At 38.2% G+C, this 16,598-nt stretch overlaps 1 protein-coding gene across 1 annotated transcript; it reads right to left on the bottom strand.

Annotated features, from left to right (window-relative positions):
- Window positions 1-11,020: 11,020 nt before the first annotated feature.
- LOC117127435 lies at window positions 11,021-16,319 on the bottom strand. Its single transcript, XM_033277781.1, has 2 exons — window positions 13,021-16,319; window positions 11,021-12,692 (listed from the first exon to the last, which is right to left on the bottom strand). Exon 2 carries the CDS (start codon window positions 12,663-12,665, stop codon window positions 11,043-11,045), a length of 1,623 nt encoding a protein of 540 aa, XP_033133672.1. The 5' UTR covers window positions 12,666-12,692; window positions 13,021-16,319; the 3' UTR covers window positions 11,021-11,042.
- Window positions 16,320-16,598: the final 279 nt, after the last annotated feature.

Raw genomic sequence — 16,598 nt, 5'->3', positions numbered from 1 at the left:
ATGACGAAGAGTGGGAGTATCCTCGCGGAAGAGGAAGTTAACACAGACAATGTCGACAGAGAGCTATTTCGACGAAGAGGAAGTTAACACAGACAATGTCGATGACGAAGAGTGGGAGAAGAGACGGAGTTTTTTTTTCTTCGACGGTTCCTTCTTCGAGACGAGAAAACAATGTTCTTAGTTAGTTTTTTTCTTAAACTTCGATATAGTTAACTCAAGAGAAGAGACGGTTTAGTTTCTATTGTGTTGGTGATGTGTAATTTTAATTAGTGATGTGGATTATATGTTTAAAAATAATTTTAATTTAAAAAAAAATTAACCAAAGGTCCTTACAGTCATTTACTATGGGTGTCAAAACATTATAGTCATTTTAAGAAGATGTTCAACACTCTAGTAATAAACCAACTTTTGTTATACATTCTAGTCATTTTCTCTTTTTTTTTTAATCAAAGAAGAAAGATATGTTTCTTTTTTAGTTACTTATTACTAAATTTTTTAAATCTTCTAAAAAAATCTCCTTTTATTGCGTCTCTCATACAATACCTGTATTCTTTCAAAAAGACCAGTTGGACCTTATTTTTTTTTGTCAACAGCCAGTAGTCCAGGGAAAATGAGTTAAAATCCGTGGGGCTCGTCGGTCGATTAGGCCTGCTGCGGGACGGATACGGGCAGAAAAATTGAAAATTTCTAAACCTGCGGGTCATGCAGATCAAGACAGCATGTCATTTAAGAGTGCTAGACTAGAGTGCGTTGTTTTTGTGTTGTATTAATTAGAGTGTTTGTTGTTTCTATGAATATAACTAAAAGTGTATGTCATTTAACATTTGGCTCATATAAAACCAAAAATTCTTAACCCTACAAACACTCTCCTTCTTAAAGATTTAAACGATTGTTCTATTGGTTTATATTCTTTAAAATCTAATTTAAACTATTGTAATTTATATTATAAAATTGAAAAAAAATTGTAAATTGTTAACAAAATATGATTAAACCTCACTTTATTGATTTTGGATTAAATACAAAGCTTGATACAAGATTTCAAAACTATATTAAGAAAACTTTAAAAACTTCAGTTTGAAAGCTATGAGAGTTTTGGAGAGAATGACAGAAGGTGAAAGTTTCTCCTAATTTTCAAGTAAACCTACATGATCCAACTATAGTCAATACTTTAGCATTAAATGTTCATTTACCAGAAATTAAATTCCAAAATGAAAGGCCTGGATATTTATTAGTTTAAGAATTTATTGTAAACAATCAACTTCTGAATTTAACCCAAGATGTGTATTACAAGAAGACAAAAGAGAAACAACGATTTTAGATGTTTAATTAAAGATATTCCAACAGCTACATACGCTCCTAAAAAATTAAAATGGGATGAAATAACTATTTCAGATCAATGGAAAACTGAAATTACTCAACCACTTAGAAATTTTTTCAAAGATAATTGAACAAAGAAATGTAAAAATAGTATTACATTCCGGGTCATTCAAAGAACCTCTTCCACCAAGAATTACTTTGTATCATTCAAGAGCTTCCTTTCTAAATATGGCATGGTCACTCTAGTGCAGATTTAGAAACAGAAAGTGTAAACCAAAATATTAAACAAGATAATTCAATTAAATGTAAAGCACCTATAGCTGAACCTGAACAAGATACGTATCCAACATCTCCAACAACATCAGATTATAAATCTGTAATGAATATGAAATTAACAAAACAATATATCAAAGAAGACCTTTGCTCTAAGAAAATGAAGAAAAACGTAATTGGTATTTCAAAACATTCCCTAAACAACAAACTATTGAGTTTAGATAAAATGGTATAATTGCATGATGCTAAAAGAAATAAATATTCCATTTGTATATGGTTCGAAACATATTCAATCGCTTATAATATCAATTATCCATTTAAAATTATTAATATGGGGGGGGGGGGGGTAGTATGGGATCCGTAGTAGGGAAAAAAATTGCAGTCTAATTGAACTCCACTCGTTTAGAAGAAGCCTCCCCCCAGACAAGCACCACACAAAACGTAACTGGTATTTCAAAACATTCTCTAAACAACAAACTATTGAGTTTGGATAAAATTAGAAGGGTGTCCGCGCTTCACGCGGTATATTATTTTATTGTTGGTTTTTTTTTTACATGAAACATTCACAGACTCATGTAGACTCTGTAAAGCAAGGTGGCAACTCTGCGTCCATGTGCACGACGAAGGACAATTGTTTCTGAGCACTATGTGTCAAGCTATCCGCCCTTATGTTCTCCGTCCTAGGTACATAATCAATATCTGAATTGACGAAACTTCTTCGCAAAAGCCTAATATCTTTCAGGTAGCTTTCAAATGCTGGTCATTCCTCCGGTTCCGAAACCATCTTCACCAATTGAGAATAATCTGTTGCAAACGTAACTTGAAACTGCCTTAAATTTCTCATGTATTCCATTGCCCAAATTAATGCCTACATCTCCGAATGAAGAGGTGAGAGGCATGCCCTTACATTCCTTGCCCCTAATAAACCATCAAACTCGGGTAACGTACTGAACCATCCTTGTCCTGAAAATAGGTCCTTATATTTCAAAGAACCGTTTGTAAAACACCATCTTCCTGTGGTTCCTAAATCAGGTCTTACCTGTACTGCATGTGCCAACCTGTGATTATTAATAACATGCGAAGCATTTCCTTCGGATCAATATCAAGGTTACTAAACACTTTGTTGTTCCGGCCCTTCCAAATATACCATAATATCCATGCAAACTGATGATCCTCCATTTTTGGGTTAACTCTCCAAAATAGATGGTCCATATTAGCAAAAAGAGAGCCAATTGAAAAAAAAGTTTAGATTTGATGGGATCTTAGATAATGCCCACACTTAACGTGCTGGAGGACATTCAAAAAACACATGGTTTATTGATTCCTCCGGGTCTCCACACCGGGCACAGCAAGTATCTACTTGTATTCCTCTTGCTTTTAGTTTTTTCATTACCGCTATAAAACCGGACAACAACTGCCATAAAAAATGCTTTAACTTTGGAGGACACCTCACTTTCCAGTAAAATGCTTTGAGAATATCTACATTGGGACCATAAAATTCAGGTGGTTTCTCCTTATTAGGATAAATCCTTTCTACTTGATACCCTGATTGTACTGTGTATTCCCATTCTTGGTGAAGTGCCATCCATTCCTATCTTCCATCTGATTTCTACTCAATGGTATACTTTCGATTATTTTTGCATCTTGTTGATCCACCAAATTCCTAATTGCTTGTAAATTGCAAGTTCGGGATTCCGAATTAATGAAAGAATCCACTGTGAGGTCCGGGTAACTATTATGAAGGTTTTTGTTAGCTGGTCTCGGGCGAGTGGATGGGTGCCAGGGATCATTCCATACTGAAATAGATGACTCTGATCCAACCCTTTTAATTAGTCCTTTACAAACCAGAAATCTAGCAGAGATAATACTCCTCCAGCCATATGACGAGGAATATGAGGGAATCGGTTCCAGGGGTGAAGCATTCCTGTAATACCGTCCTTTGAAAACTCGAGGGAAAAGAGCATTTGGCTTCTCGATCAGCCGCCACAACTGCTTCCCAAGCATTGCCGTATTAAAATCCGTCAAATCCTTAAAACCCAACCCACCATTATCCTTATGTGCACACAATTTATCCCATGATTTCCCATGAATACATTGTACTGCCTCCTGGACTCCACCAAAATTGGGCTACTGCGCCCACTAGCTTCTTAACTGTAGCTTTCGGTAACCGATATACAGATATCACATGGTTTGGCAGAGCCGTAATCACCGATCTAATAATCACCTCCTTTCCACCCTTAGTAAAAAATCGAAAGGTCAATCCATTTACCCTATTATTCAATCGTAATCACCGTTTTATTGTTGTTAGATATGATTTTTTGGATAATGTAATTATGTGGTCAGTCTTATTTGTAAAGAGCATTTTTTGATATTTTATTATGTTATGTAGTATTAGGTAATATGTTAATATATTACGTATTTGTTTTTGAATAATGTGTTGTTGTGTGTATAATATTACTGTGTGGTGAAGTGAGCTTCTAATGTAAATTATATTGAATTTTAATAACTTTGCATTTAGGTATTTGTTAATTTTAAGATTGATGGTTTTAGCGTCAGAATTGTATTTTAATTTGTCACATTTTTGAAAATTACTCTTTTAAAATGTTTTATTGCCCACTCTCCATATTTTGATCTTGAGCCGTTCCCATCTATGTAATTCGCTTACCTTTTCGGTGTGCGGTTCTTCAAACCATCACTGAGAAAAGACTCACCTTTGTGTTCTTGTTTTTCCTACATTCATCTCTTGTGATATTATCTGGTATTTGTTATAGATCATGCTTATGAGTTCCCAATTGTGCGGTTGTCTTTCACTGTGTTGTAGGTTGTTTTGGTCAATATTGGTCCTCTTCGTTTTTAGATTTTGGCTAATGTTAGGAACTAGATCTCGTTAGGTTGGGTCAGAGTTCAGTTGTCTTTGATGTTGTCTTCCTCTCGTTGACTTGTCGTCGATAGTCTCTGCTCGTCATGGTTTTCAAGATCTGGTTTTTGGTGATCTGATTTCTATGCTCTTTTTCATAGCTTGAGGATGGCTCCACGGTTTGTTGATTTGGTTTCGTCTCCTTTTCTATCTTTGTTCTTTAATCTTGTTGCACCTTTCATTGCTGCTCGCTTCTCTGGTGGCTCTTTTTTTGCCATATTTGTTACTCCAGGTTTGGATAGTGTTTTCTTCTACGTATGATATGTATGCTTGGAAGGTTATGTCTAAAGCTTGAGCTCGTGTTTTTCGGTGTTAGGCTTACATTCTCCCTCCCTCTGGTTGTTTCTTTTATTCTCTTGCTTTCCTTGGTGTAGGTGTGTGGAGTTAGTCTTTGGAGCTTTGGTCTCTTCTACTTAGAGCTTTGTGCTTCTTCGCTGGCATGAACGCCTTGTATGTGCTTGTTTAGTTTGTGAGGTGCTTCTTACCTTTTAGCTAGTGGCATGTGTCCTCTTGTTTCGTGGTGACTCTGGTTATTCTTTCTCTTACCTTTTTGGGTTGGTGCTTGATCATGCTTCTTTGAGTTCGGAGGAATGCTTTGTCTTATATTTTACTCCCTCTGTTCCAAAATAGATGATGTTTTAGAAAGATTATGATGTTTCAAAATATATAATGTTTTGATATTTTATATTAATTTAAATTTTATTGAAAACTGTGTGACCAGTGATGTTTTATATCTATTTTTAAGGATTGGATGAATAAATTTTGGTTTATATTTTTAATGTTATTTTTTTAGAAAAAGTGTATACCTTAATTCTTGTGCATACACTAAAAAAATCAAATATTTTGGAACAAAAGGAATATCCTTTTATCTTTTCGAACATCTGCTTGTTCTATCCAAGATATTATTGGTAAGATGAGGTAAGTTAGTTTTCTTTGTTGATCTTTTTCCAGCTCCAAACTTTTATTAAGTTGGTGTTACTATAATATTTGGCTTTTTTCTTTTGGTTGTGGAAGTTGTAGGTTTAGATTATGTGTTGTGTTCTAGTTTTTTTCTTATTAGTTTGGTTATTTAATGATTTTTAATGTAAAATAAATACATAATTAATAAATAAAATGACAGAAAATGGTAAAATAACAAAAAAAATATGTTATTTTTTAAGAAAATTTTTTGTTTTTAATATTTACTTATTTATTTATTCATCTTGAATTTTAATGACCAATAAAATAAATTATAAAATTTTATACAACAATGGTTAATATTAAAAGAGTAAATAGTGCATAATTAGAAAGTACTTGGATAAATTGCAATAATCTATACGAAAAAAAAACTTAAAATGTAAAAAAAAAGAAATATATGAAGGACACATGTCATCAAACCCCCTTGCCACTTGTCATAAGAAGAGAAAAAGCTAACTTTATATATAAAGATATATATATGGACACATGTTATTTTTAGTCAAATTTTTTTTTTAAATATTTATTTATTTCTTTATTCATCTTGAATTTTAGTGACCAATAAAATAAATTATAAAATTTTATACAACAATGGTTAATATTAAGAGAGTATTTTTTTTTTTTACAGCAAAAACATCTACAAACTCATGTGGACTCTGTAAACCAAGGTGGTAACTCTGCATCCATGTGAACGACGAATGACGGTTGTTTCCGAGCACTGCGTGCCAGGCGATCCGCCATTGTGTTATTCGTCCTAGGAACATGAACAATATCCGAGTTGGTGAAGCTTCTTCGCAAAAGCTTAATATCCTCCAGGTAACTTTCAAATGCTGGCCATTCCTCTGGTTCCGAAACCATCTTCACCAGTTGAGAACAATCTGTTGCAAACGTGACCCAGTACTGTCGCAAATTTTTCATACATTCCATTGCCCAGATTAAAGCCTCTATCTCCGCATGAAGAGGTGAGAGACTTGCCCTTACATTCCTTGCCCCTAGTAAACCCTCAAACCCCGGAATGGTACTGAGCCATCCTTGTCCTGAGAAAGAATCTTTATCTTTCCAAGAACCGTCCGTAAAACACCATCTTCCTGTGATCTGTAAATGTGAACTGATCTGTTCATCAGATACTACACTTGAGTGATTAATCATCTGTGCCTCAGCCCAAAGTGTTGATTCCAATTCTGCTAATTTAAGCGTCTCCCTCGGGTTCATATCTATATTACTAAAAACTTTATTATTCCTACCCATCCAGATGTACCATAATATCCATGCGAACTGATGATCCTCCTCCTTCGGGTTAACTCGCCAAAATAAGTGATCCATGTTAGTGAATAGTGACCTAGTAGGGAATAAAGTCGGGTTCGATGGAATCTTAGATAGTGCCCACACTTGCCGTGCCGGAGGGCACTCGAAGAAAACATGGTTGATTGATTCCTCTGAGTCTCCACATCGTGCACAAACTGTATCCCCTTTTATTCCCCTCGATTTTAAATTTTTTGTCACTGCGATACAACCTGTCAACAGCTGCCAAAGAAAATGCCGTAGCTTTGGGGGACATTTCACCTTCCAGCAGAATGCCTTGAGAATATCCACTTTGGGACCATAAAACTCCGGTGGTTTTTCCTTATCAGGATATATCCTTTCGACATGATACCCTGATTGTACCGTATATCTCCCATTATTAGTGAAATGCCAACCATTCCTGTCTTCCATCTGATTTCTACTCAGAGGAATACTTTCAATTAATTTCGCATCGTTGGGTTCCACCAAAGTCCTGAGCGCCTGTAAATTCCAAGTGCGAGATTCCTGATGAATAAGGGAATCCACTGTAAGGTCCGGGTAACTATTATGAAGATTTTTGGTAGCTGGTCTCGGGCGAGTGGATGGGAGCCAAGGATCATTCCATACTGAGATAGATGACCCTGTGCCCACCCTTTTAATTAGTCCTTTACAAACCAGAGATCTAGCAGAGATGATACTCCTCCATCCATATGACGGGGAATATGAGCGAATCGGTTCCAGGGGTGAAGCATTCCTGTAATACCGTCCTTTAAAAACTCGAGAGAACAAAGAATTTGGTTTCTCTATCAGTCTCCACAATTGCTTTCCAAGCATTGCCGTGTTAAAATCATTTAAATCTTTAAAACCTAGTCCACCATTATCCTTATGCTCACACAATTTATCCCATGATTTCCAGTGCATACCTCTTGTACTTCCTCCTGGGCTCCACCAAAACTGAGCTACTGCACTCGTTAGTTTCTTCATTGTAGCTTTCGGTAATCTGTACACCGACATCACATGGTTTGGTAACGCAGTTATCACCGACTTAATAATTACCTCTTTTCCCCCTTTGGTAAAAAATCTAAAAGTCCAACCGTTCACCCTATTATTGAGCCGATCCTGTACAAAACCAAACACTTGAACCTTAGATCCTCCTAGACTTTCCGGTAAACCTAAATAAGAACCCATTCCTCCTAGGTTCTGAATCCCTAATATGTCCCGCAACTCCTGACGGCTTGATTCCTCAATCTTGTGTCCAAATTGGATTGAGGATTTCTGAAAATTTATTTGTTGTCCTGAAACCACCTCATAATCCTTTAGTATCCTGAGAATAGTTTGACACTCCTCTTTGTTTGCCTTACAAAAGAATAAACTATCATCTGCAAATAACAGATGAGACACCGCTGGACACGCTCTAGCTACCTTCATCCCAGTCAATTGCTTCTCTCGCTCCGCCTTTTTTATATTCATAATTAACGCCTCCGTACACATAATAAATAAGTAAGGGGATAATGGATCCCTTTGACGTAAACCCCGTTGAGGGATAATGAAACCACGCGGCTGCCCATTGAGTAAAACTCTATATTGAACTGAAGATATACACTCACACATTAACTTAACCCAATGCGCATCAAAGCCCATTTTATTAAGAAGGGCCTCAATAAAATTCCACTCTATCCGATCATATGCCTTACTCATATCCGTTTTAATTGCCATAAACTTATTTTGACAGGATTTGTTGGTTCGCAGACCATGAAACATTTCCTGCGCAATAAGAATATTATCCGATATTAACCTTCCTGCCACAAAAGCCGATTGTGTCTCCGAAATAAGATGGGGAAGACAATTTTTTAATCTTTGACAGAGAACTTTTGAAATGATCTTGTAACCGACATTACATAGGCTTATCGGTCGAATTTCTGTCATCCTTGTTGGCCTCTCTATTTTAGGAATCATACAAATATTGGTTATGTTTAACCGTGAATCCATATCACCTGTAACCAAAAAATTATTGACCAGCTCAACCACATCCTTCTTGATGACGTTCCAAGAATGCTGGAAAAAAGGGCCGTCATTCCATCTGGCCCAGGCGCTTTCTCCGGATGCATCATAAATAATGCTTGTCGAACTTCTTCCTCCGTTGCTCTCTGCAGTAACATTTGATTCATCTGAGGGGAAATAGATGGACCTATCTCCTCCAAAAAACTATCAAACTCCCTTGGATTTGTTGATTTAAATAAATCCTCAAAATAATCCACTGCAACCTTCTCAACACCGTTCTCTTCTGTGACCCAATTACCCGCTTCATCATGGAGGCCTACTATTTTGTTTCTGACCCGACGTTGCTTTGTCAGAGCATGGTAAAACTTAGTATTTAGGTCCCCAGATGAATACCACATATTTCTACTCTTCTGATGCCAATATTCCTCTTCATCCTTATATGCCTCTTGTAATTTCCTAGAAATCTCGATAATATCCTCCTGTGACCTATTATTATCTGTTTGTACTTCCTCCAACGCATTTTGGAGACTCTGAATTTTATCTTTTCCATAAGGTTGATTATTTTTCCGCCATGATGAAATTTCATGACGACAATTATCAATCCTTGTAGTGAAAACCTCTGAATGGCCTTCCCGATTTTCTGTCCATCCTGATACTATTGATTCCATAAGCCCTTCTTGACCAATCCATCGTTTATCAAACCTAAACTGTCCTCTTTTCCTTCCTGGTACTTTATCTTCCAAAATGGCTACCACAGGTCGATGATCTGATCCCACCAATCTCAAATATTCAGTATAAGAGTATGGAAAGAGAGTATGCCATTCCTCATTAGCCAAGGCTCTATCCAATCGACATCTGACTGTGAAAGCTCCTTTCCCTTTGCCTCTCCGTCCTTGCCATGACATCTTATTACCCCGAGCCGGAAATTCCAGTAAACCACTATTCCTGATCATATTATTGAAAGGGATAAAAGAAGCAGCACTTCGTAGAGACCCCCCATCTTTTTATGATTCCCAGTTATTTCATTTAAATCACCAATAATAAACCAGGGTTCAGATCGTGCTAATCCGTATCGAGTTAAACGTTCCCATACCTGTTCTCTTAGGTTTTGAACCGGATCTCCATAAACAAAGGAAAGAAAGACTTGTTTCCCATTAGACACCGCCTCTATGTCAATCATTCTATTACTAGAGTATAATATTTTAACTTGATACTCATTGTTATAGTAAAGAGCCAAACCACCACTTCTCCCATTCGGATCCACAGTAACCAAACAATCATATCCAAAGTGAGATTGAAATTTTTGAACAAAATCAAACTCCTGTTTCGTCTCTGATAAGAATAAAAAATCTGGTTTATATTTATTCCTTATTTGTTTGAGATAACTTATGGTCCAGTGACTTCCCAATCCTCTGCAATTCCAACTTATTATTTTCATAAAAAAATATTTTTAAAATGCTCGTACAAGCAACAGGATTCAGGTTTGATGTTACCCAAAGGCCAAGAAATTCCAATATTCCAAAATACGAAACCCCCATATAATTCCATCACACCGTGACGTAAAGCCACATTCCAATAACCATTAATAGTATAACTTTGATTCAGTGACCGGGACCCCCTCAAAACACCCGAAATGAACTTCATTCTCAAGAATCCTGATCTCCAAATCATCCAAGGAAATCCGTTAACATAAGCCCATGTCATCCAGAATCTTATCACTCGCAGTTCACAAAAATCAACATCTCCAAAGCAATACAAGTTTGAATAAAATCTCTTCGAACCTCCACTGCTGATTCTTACCATAACGTCCTTAGATAGAGCGTTTAAAAAAGTCTCAAAATAAGAATCGCCCGAAATGAACTTTAAAAAAGTCACTACTGTGAATATAAGAATCAAAATCACAAGCATTTGTTCATACTGATCTTGAGCCACACCCGTAACCCTCATAGCCTCTAAAACCACCCCATCACCTATCCATTTGAACCATGTATTCCAAAAGTCCTCTCCAGATAATTTAACTAACACCATTATGCTAAAAGGTACCTGTAGGTTAACTATTGAAAACCATCTAACATAAACCAATTGTCCAATCTCTGAAAATTCCTTTGTATTCCCAAACCACATAAGATTAAAAGAACAAAGAGAACACCTTAAAAGCAAACCGCTAAAAAAAACCATGCAACCATTTGAACCAACCAAACCATACTTGCTCCTAGAGCTTATTTTAAAAAGATAAAACCCCATACAAAAATTAAAACCCCGCCAAATTAAAACAAAAGAGAAAACTTGAATCATAAAACTATGGTTTTGGCATTCCACTCTTCGGGATTGAGGGTCCCTTACTTTCCTGCTGCTTGCCGTTATCTCCATGGCGTGATCCTGTCTTGATCGGAGCTCGTTTACGCGGTGAAGCAAGCGCAGAGGCAATCCTCATCTTCGTGCTCACTGCTGTACCCAACGGAACCTTAAGCTGTCTCTTACGAGAAACATGCTTCTTCCCTGTTGCTTCATCAACCTGTTCCTTCTCCTCAGCGTTGGTTCCTATATCCATCTCCCTCTGGGTGGTATCACCCTCCTCCTGTTCCTTCATCATCTCCTCCAGCTCACTATCAGAAACATCTGGTAAATCGTCTGCCGCATCCAAATCAATTCCATGCTCCAAAAAGACAGCTCGAAACTCGTCCATATTCATCACCTTATCATCCTCCAGGACCGGTTGTTTCTCCACCAAATCCTGAATCATTTGTAGTCCCTTCTCCACCTCCATGGGATCTGATATAGCTTCTGTACCCAACGTCTGAGTCTTGACGAGTTGTTCGTGGAATTCTTGAGAAGGAAGGGTTTTGTCAACCACCACAGGCTCACTGATCTCTCCATCTTCCTTCGCTTCACTCCTTACTGTGTCATGAACCTGCAGAGCCCCTGTTTGTCCTGATACAGCCCTTACATGGCCCTCATGAGCCTCCACCTGAGTCTCATCTCTTCGGGAACTTATGTACCTCGAGCCCTCCCCATCTCCTCGGTAGCCTTTATGGCCATTAGAGAATCCCTTGTTCCCTCTATCAGCCGCTTTAACCCATTTCAAGGCATTCTCATCAGCCATCTTGCCCTTACCCTTCCCAAAGTAGTCACGCCCATCTCGCTCTTTATGTTGTTGTTTCGGAGCACCATTGATAACTACCCCCTTATAGCTCCGTGCTCTGTCGTCATGCTTCCCCCCATCATACCAACCCCCATTCCCTTCTCGATCTTCCCTTCTCTTCTCTGGACTCGCCTTCACGGTAGTCTTCTTTGACAGAGGACATAGTTCTCCTTTATGGCAGAGACTCGAGCAAACATCACAATACCCGAACAGCTTCTCATACCTCAACGAGATCTTTGCTTCCTCTCCATCGTAGAACTCTCCCCCTTTGAAATCCAAAGTGGTTTCGAAGCATAATTCTTGAAACGCATCCACCACCACCTGGACTCTACAATGTTCCACATCCACTGCCACCAATCGTCCAAGCGCCTCTCCCAGACTTTCAAAAGTTGGTACCGTCCTGAACTCCATTGGAACACCAATCACTCGAACCCAAAATGTGATTTCGGAGGGAAATAGGTGATTCTTCTTTGGTTGCCACCGCGCCAAAGCAAGCATCCAATAATCAAAATGATAAGGCTGCATTTTCATGACCCCATCAATATCATGCTCCGTTTCAAAATCAAACTGAAACATGCCAAACCCCAAATCTGTTCCAACCACCCGATCCTCCAATTTCCATATCTTAGGTACATTCTGAATCAAAGCCTTCATGTCTTGCTCTGGAGGATTCATGCACCTTCCAATCAGAGTCTTGGAGTAGGTTTTGATTAGCGCCGAGTTGTCGAAATGAGGCACCGTAATCTTCAGTCTCTTTCGAGCACTCTCACCTTCCTTCATAACCCCACTGTTACCCACTAACTGCCCCTGTGTCATGATGAACACAATGAGAAAAAGATGTTGTTTTGTTCTGTAAAAAAGCGTAAATGATTGAATCGATGAGTTCCAATAAAACACAGACCCAATATCCCCTTTATAGTAATTCCCATTTTCCAAATACCCGAGCCAAGATTGATCCCCTTTAATTCCATATATCTCCAAATGATATTCTTTGTGAAATCTCGTTTCCAATCTTCTCCATAGAATCTTGATATCATAACACAAGAGATCCCAAACCTCCATATCGATTCTGTACTTCCCCCATTTTCCTTAATAGAGAAAAAATACAGAATATTCCACCCGTCAGACTCAAAACCTGTAGATCTCTTCGATTTCGTCTTGATGATGATCGAAATCGTAAACGAGATCTCTGAACCGCATATCTTCCTTAAGTTTCCAAAATATCCATTCCGTAAATCCAAATCAAATCCCTTGAGATTCGATAACATCGCCGAAACTGAGATCCCCCACTCTGTGCCTTGCTTTTCCTGAAAGTCCGCCCGTTCGCCGCCTCCATTTCCAGGATCCCATCGTCGTGAAATCATGGAAACCCTAAATCGCCTCAATATTAAGAGAGTAAATAGTGCATACTTAGAAAGTACTTGGATAAATTGCAATCTTTATATATAAAGTTAGCTTTTTTTCTTCTTATGACAAGTGGCAAGGGGATTTGATGACATGTGTCCTTCGTATATTTCTTTTTTTTTTACATTTTAAGTTCTTTTTCGTATAGATTATTGCAATAAATAAACACTAACACCCAAGAGTAACTAGTTCTAGTAAGGAAAAAACATTTTAATATGAGCAATAGCCGCCATATAATGAGAGTTCAGCTTTCGGACCAAAGCTTCTTCACCGAATGGTGCAATCCCAACTTGACCAAGCGTCATCGAGCTCTAATGCCTCACTGCGATGGAACTATTCCGTACTGAAAAAAGCGAGCCTTGACCAACCAGCAACAGCAAATGGACCCGTCTCAGCAGACATGGCGTCCAAAAATGTGGGTCTGTACCGCCGACGAGACAAAAGAGCCACCACGTACCTACTACAAAGCTCCTCCCACCGGTTGACAACTCCGACGACTTGAAGCCTTTGCGACATGCCTTCCCCGAGAACCGAGGAAAGGACCATTTTCCACCACCACGTTCGCGTCGTTAGGGAGGGGATATCCACGTTGGAGAAGGTGCTCCACTGAGTCACGCACCGCCGTCGTCGTGGAGGGATCGCCGGGGGGGGGAAATAAGATCTGGAGTCACACTTTAGCTCTAAAAGCCAATCTCCATCACTACCGCTGCTCCGCAGTCAGTCTCGTATTCCTCCAAGCCCTCGGAAAGAGTCACCTTTGACGTTAAGCTTTCGGTGAATCACCAAAGATTCAGAACAACACACATATCGACAGGGAGAGAAACGATGGAGAGAGAAGAAAATGAAAAACAAGCTGAAAGGAAAGGATGGCACCTCTGGGCCGGTGACAATAGATTCTTCACCGGTGGGTTTTCTTCTTGCATGGAGCGTTTGAGAGAGAGAGAGAGAGAGAGAGAGAGAGGAGAGAGAGAGAGAGAGGAGAGAGAGAGAGAGAGAGAGAGAGAGAGGAGAGAGAGAGCGAGAGAGAGAGAGAGAGAGAGGAAAAAAGTGTTACGGGGAAAAACTTTTTCTGTACTAACGGGAACGTATTTTATGCTAAGATTCGAAGACAATAACATCTTTTAATTGGAATCAGAATAGGAGTAGATATATGTTATACCTTGCACAGGAAATCCATTTGCTTAGACATTTTCCTATTTGCTTCATCTTCTTATGCTTCATCTTTAAAATTTTTTTTAAAATATTTATTTATTTCTTTATTCATCTTTAATTTTAGTGACCAATAAAATAAATTATAAAATTTTATACAACAATGGTTAATATTAAGAGAGTAAATAGTGCATACTTAGAAAGTACTTGGATAAATTGCAATAATCTATACGAAAAAGAACTTAAAATGTAAAAAAAAAAGAAATATACGAAGGACACATGTCATCAAATCCCCTTGCCACTTGTCATAAGAAGAGAAAAAGCTAACTTTATATATAAAGATAGCCTTTGCGACATGCCTTCCCCGAGAACCGAGGAAAGGACCATTTTCCACCACCACGTCCGCGTCGTTAGGGAGGGGATATCCACGTTGGAGAAGGTGACTATCCACGTTGGAGAAGGTGCTCCACTGAGTCACGCACCGCCGTCGTCGTGGAGGGATCGCCGGGGGGGGGGGGGAAATACGATCTGGAGTCACACTTTAGCCTCTAAAAGCCAACCTCCATCACTACCACTGCTCCGCAGTCAGTCTCGTATTCCTCCAAGCCCTCGGAAAGAGTCACCTTTGACGTTAAGCTTTCGTTGAATCACCAAAGATTCAGAACAACACACATATCGACAGGGAGAGAAACGGTGGAGAGAGAAGAAAATGAAAAACAAGCTGAAAGGAAAGGATGGCACCTCTGGGCCGGTGACAATAGATTCTTCACCGGTGGGTTTTCTTCTTGCATGGAGCGTTTGAGAGAGAGAGAGAGAGAGAGAGTAAATAGTGCATACTTAGAAAGTACTTGGATAAATTGCAATAATCTATACGAAAAAGAACTTAAAATGTAAAAAAAAAGAAATATACGAAGGACATATGTCATCAAATCCCCTTGCCACTTGTCATAAGAAGAGAAAAATGTAACTTTATATATAAAGATGGTATAATTGCATGATGCTAAAAGAAATAAATATTCCATTTTTATATGGATTGAAACATATTCATTCGCCTATAATATCAATTACCCATTAAAACAATTAATATGAGGGGTGGTATGGGATCCGTAGTAGGCGAAAAAATGGTAATCTAATTGAACTCCACTCGGTTAGAAGAAGTCTCCCCCACACAAGCACCACCCGTCAAGTATGGGAACAAGTAGATGGTAATAAGATTAAATCAATTCATCCACTATTAGAATATTTAAAAACAAATACCTCAAATCAAGAAATAATAACCACATCTTTTAAAACTGGAGCTAATAAGGATGACAAAGACCCATTAATTTTACAAGATACTAAATCAATATATCAACAAAATAATTACCAAAGTCAGTTATATTATACAGTTTCTAAACAAGCAGACACCATAGACAATAAAATAACTACTTATGAAAATAATAAATTGGATAAATTTAACCAAAGTACTCAACATCCATTTTCATCTGTAACCACTCCAATATTTGAACCAATAACAAGACAAATAAAATTTCACGAAAACGAAATCATTAAATCAGTTGGAACTAGATCAGATAAATTATATAACAATAAAGGAAGGGCAATTGTCAATAATAGCACCTTTTGAAGTTTATGTCCCAAAAATAGCACTCAGGATCAGAAGTCACAAAAATAGGTTTCATTAAAGGGGTAATTTACCCTTATACCCTTTGTTATAAGAATAAAAAAAACATTTCATTTCCTTCGATCGCGAATCGTGTCGTCTCCTCTCGGGAATCTTCAAACCCTCACCGGCATTGTCGTCTCCGACTCGGGAATCGTCGTCTCCGGCTCGGGAATCATCTTCTCCGACTCGGGAATCGTCGTCTCCGGCTCGGGAATCATCTTCTCGGATCGCTAGTCATCTTCTTCGGCTCGCTAATCATCTTCTCCGGCTCGCTAATCATCTTCTCCGGCTCGCTAATCATCTTCTCCGGCTATCTAATCATCAGCGTCACACTCTCTACTCTCAAATCGGTAACTTTTAAAATTAGGGTTTTTGAATTAAAATTGGGAAGCTTGCGTTTTGATTTTTTTGTTTGTTACTCTTTCTTATTAACCAGCGAAGCAAATGAAAGACTTTGAATTTGGGAACACAAAGTGTTGGAGCGTAATCATCTCTTT

The sequence above is a fragment of the Brassica rapa genome, chromosome A01 (genome assembly GCF_000309985.2).
Source record: "Brassica rapa cultivar Chiifu-401-42 chromosome A01, CAAS_Brap_v3.01, whole genome shotgun sequence".
Classification (NCBI taxonomy): Eukaryota; Viridiplantae; Streptophyta; class Magnoliopsida; order Brassicales; family Brassicaceae; genus Brassica; species Brassica rapa.
This window is presented reverse-complemented; position numbering and strand designations above follow the sequence as displayed.

Excerpts from the sequence above, each read along its gene's own strand:
- LOC117127435 (XM_033277781.1), bottom strand. The coding sequence starts at position 12,665 with ATGAAGGAAGGTGAGAGTGCTCGAAAGAGACTGAAGATTACGGTGCCT.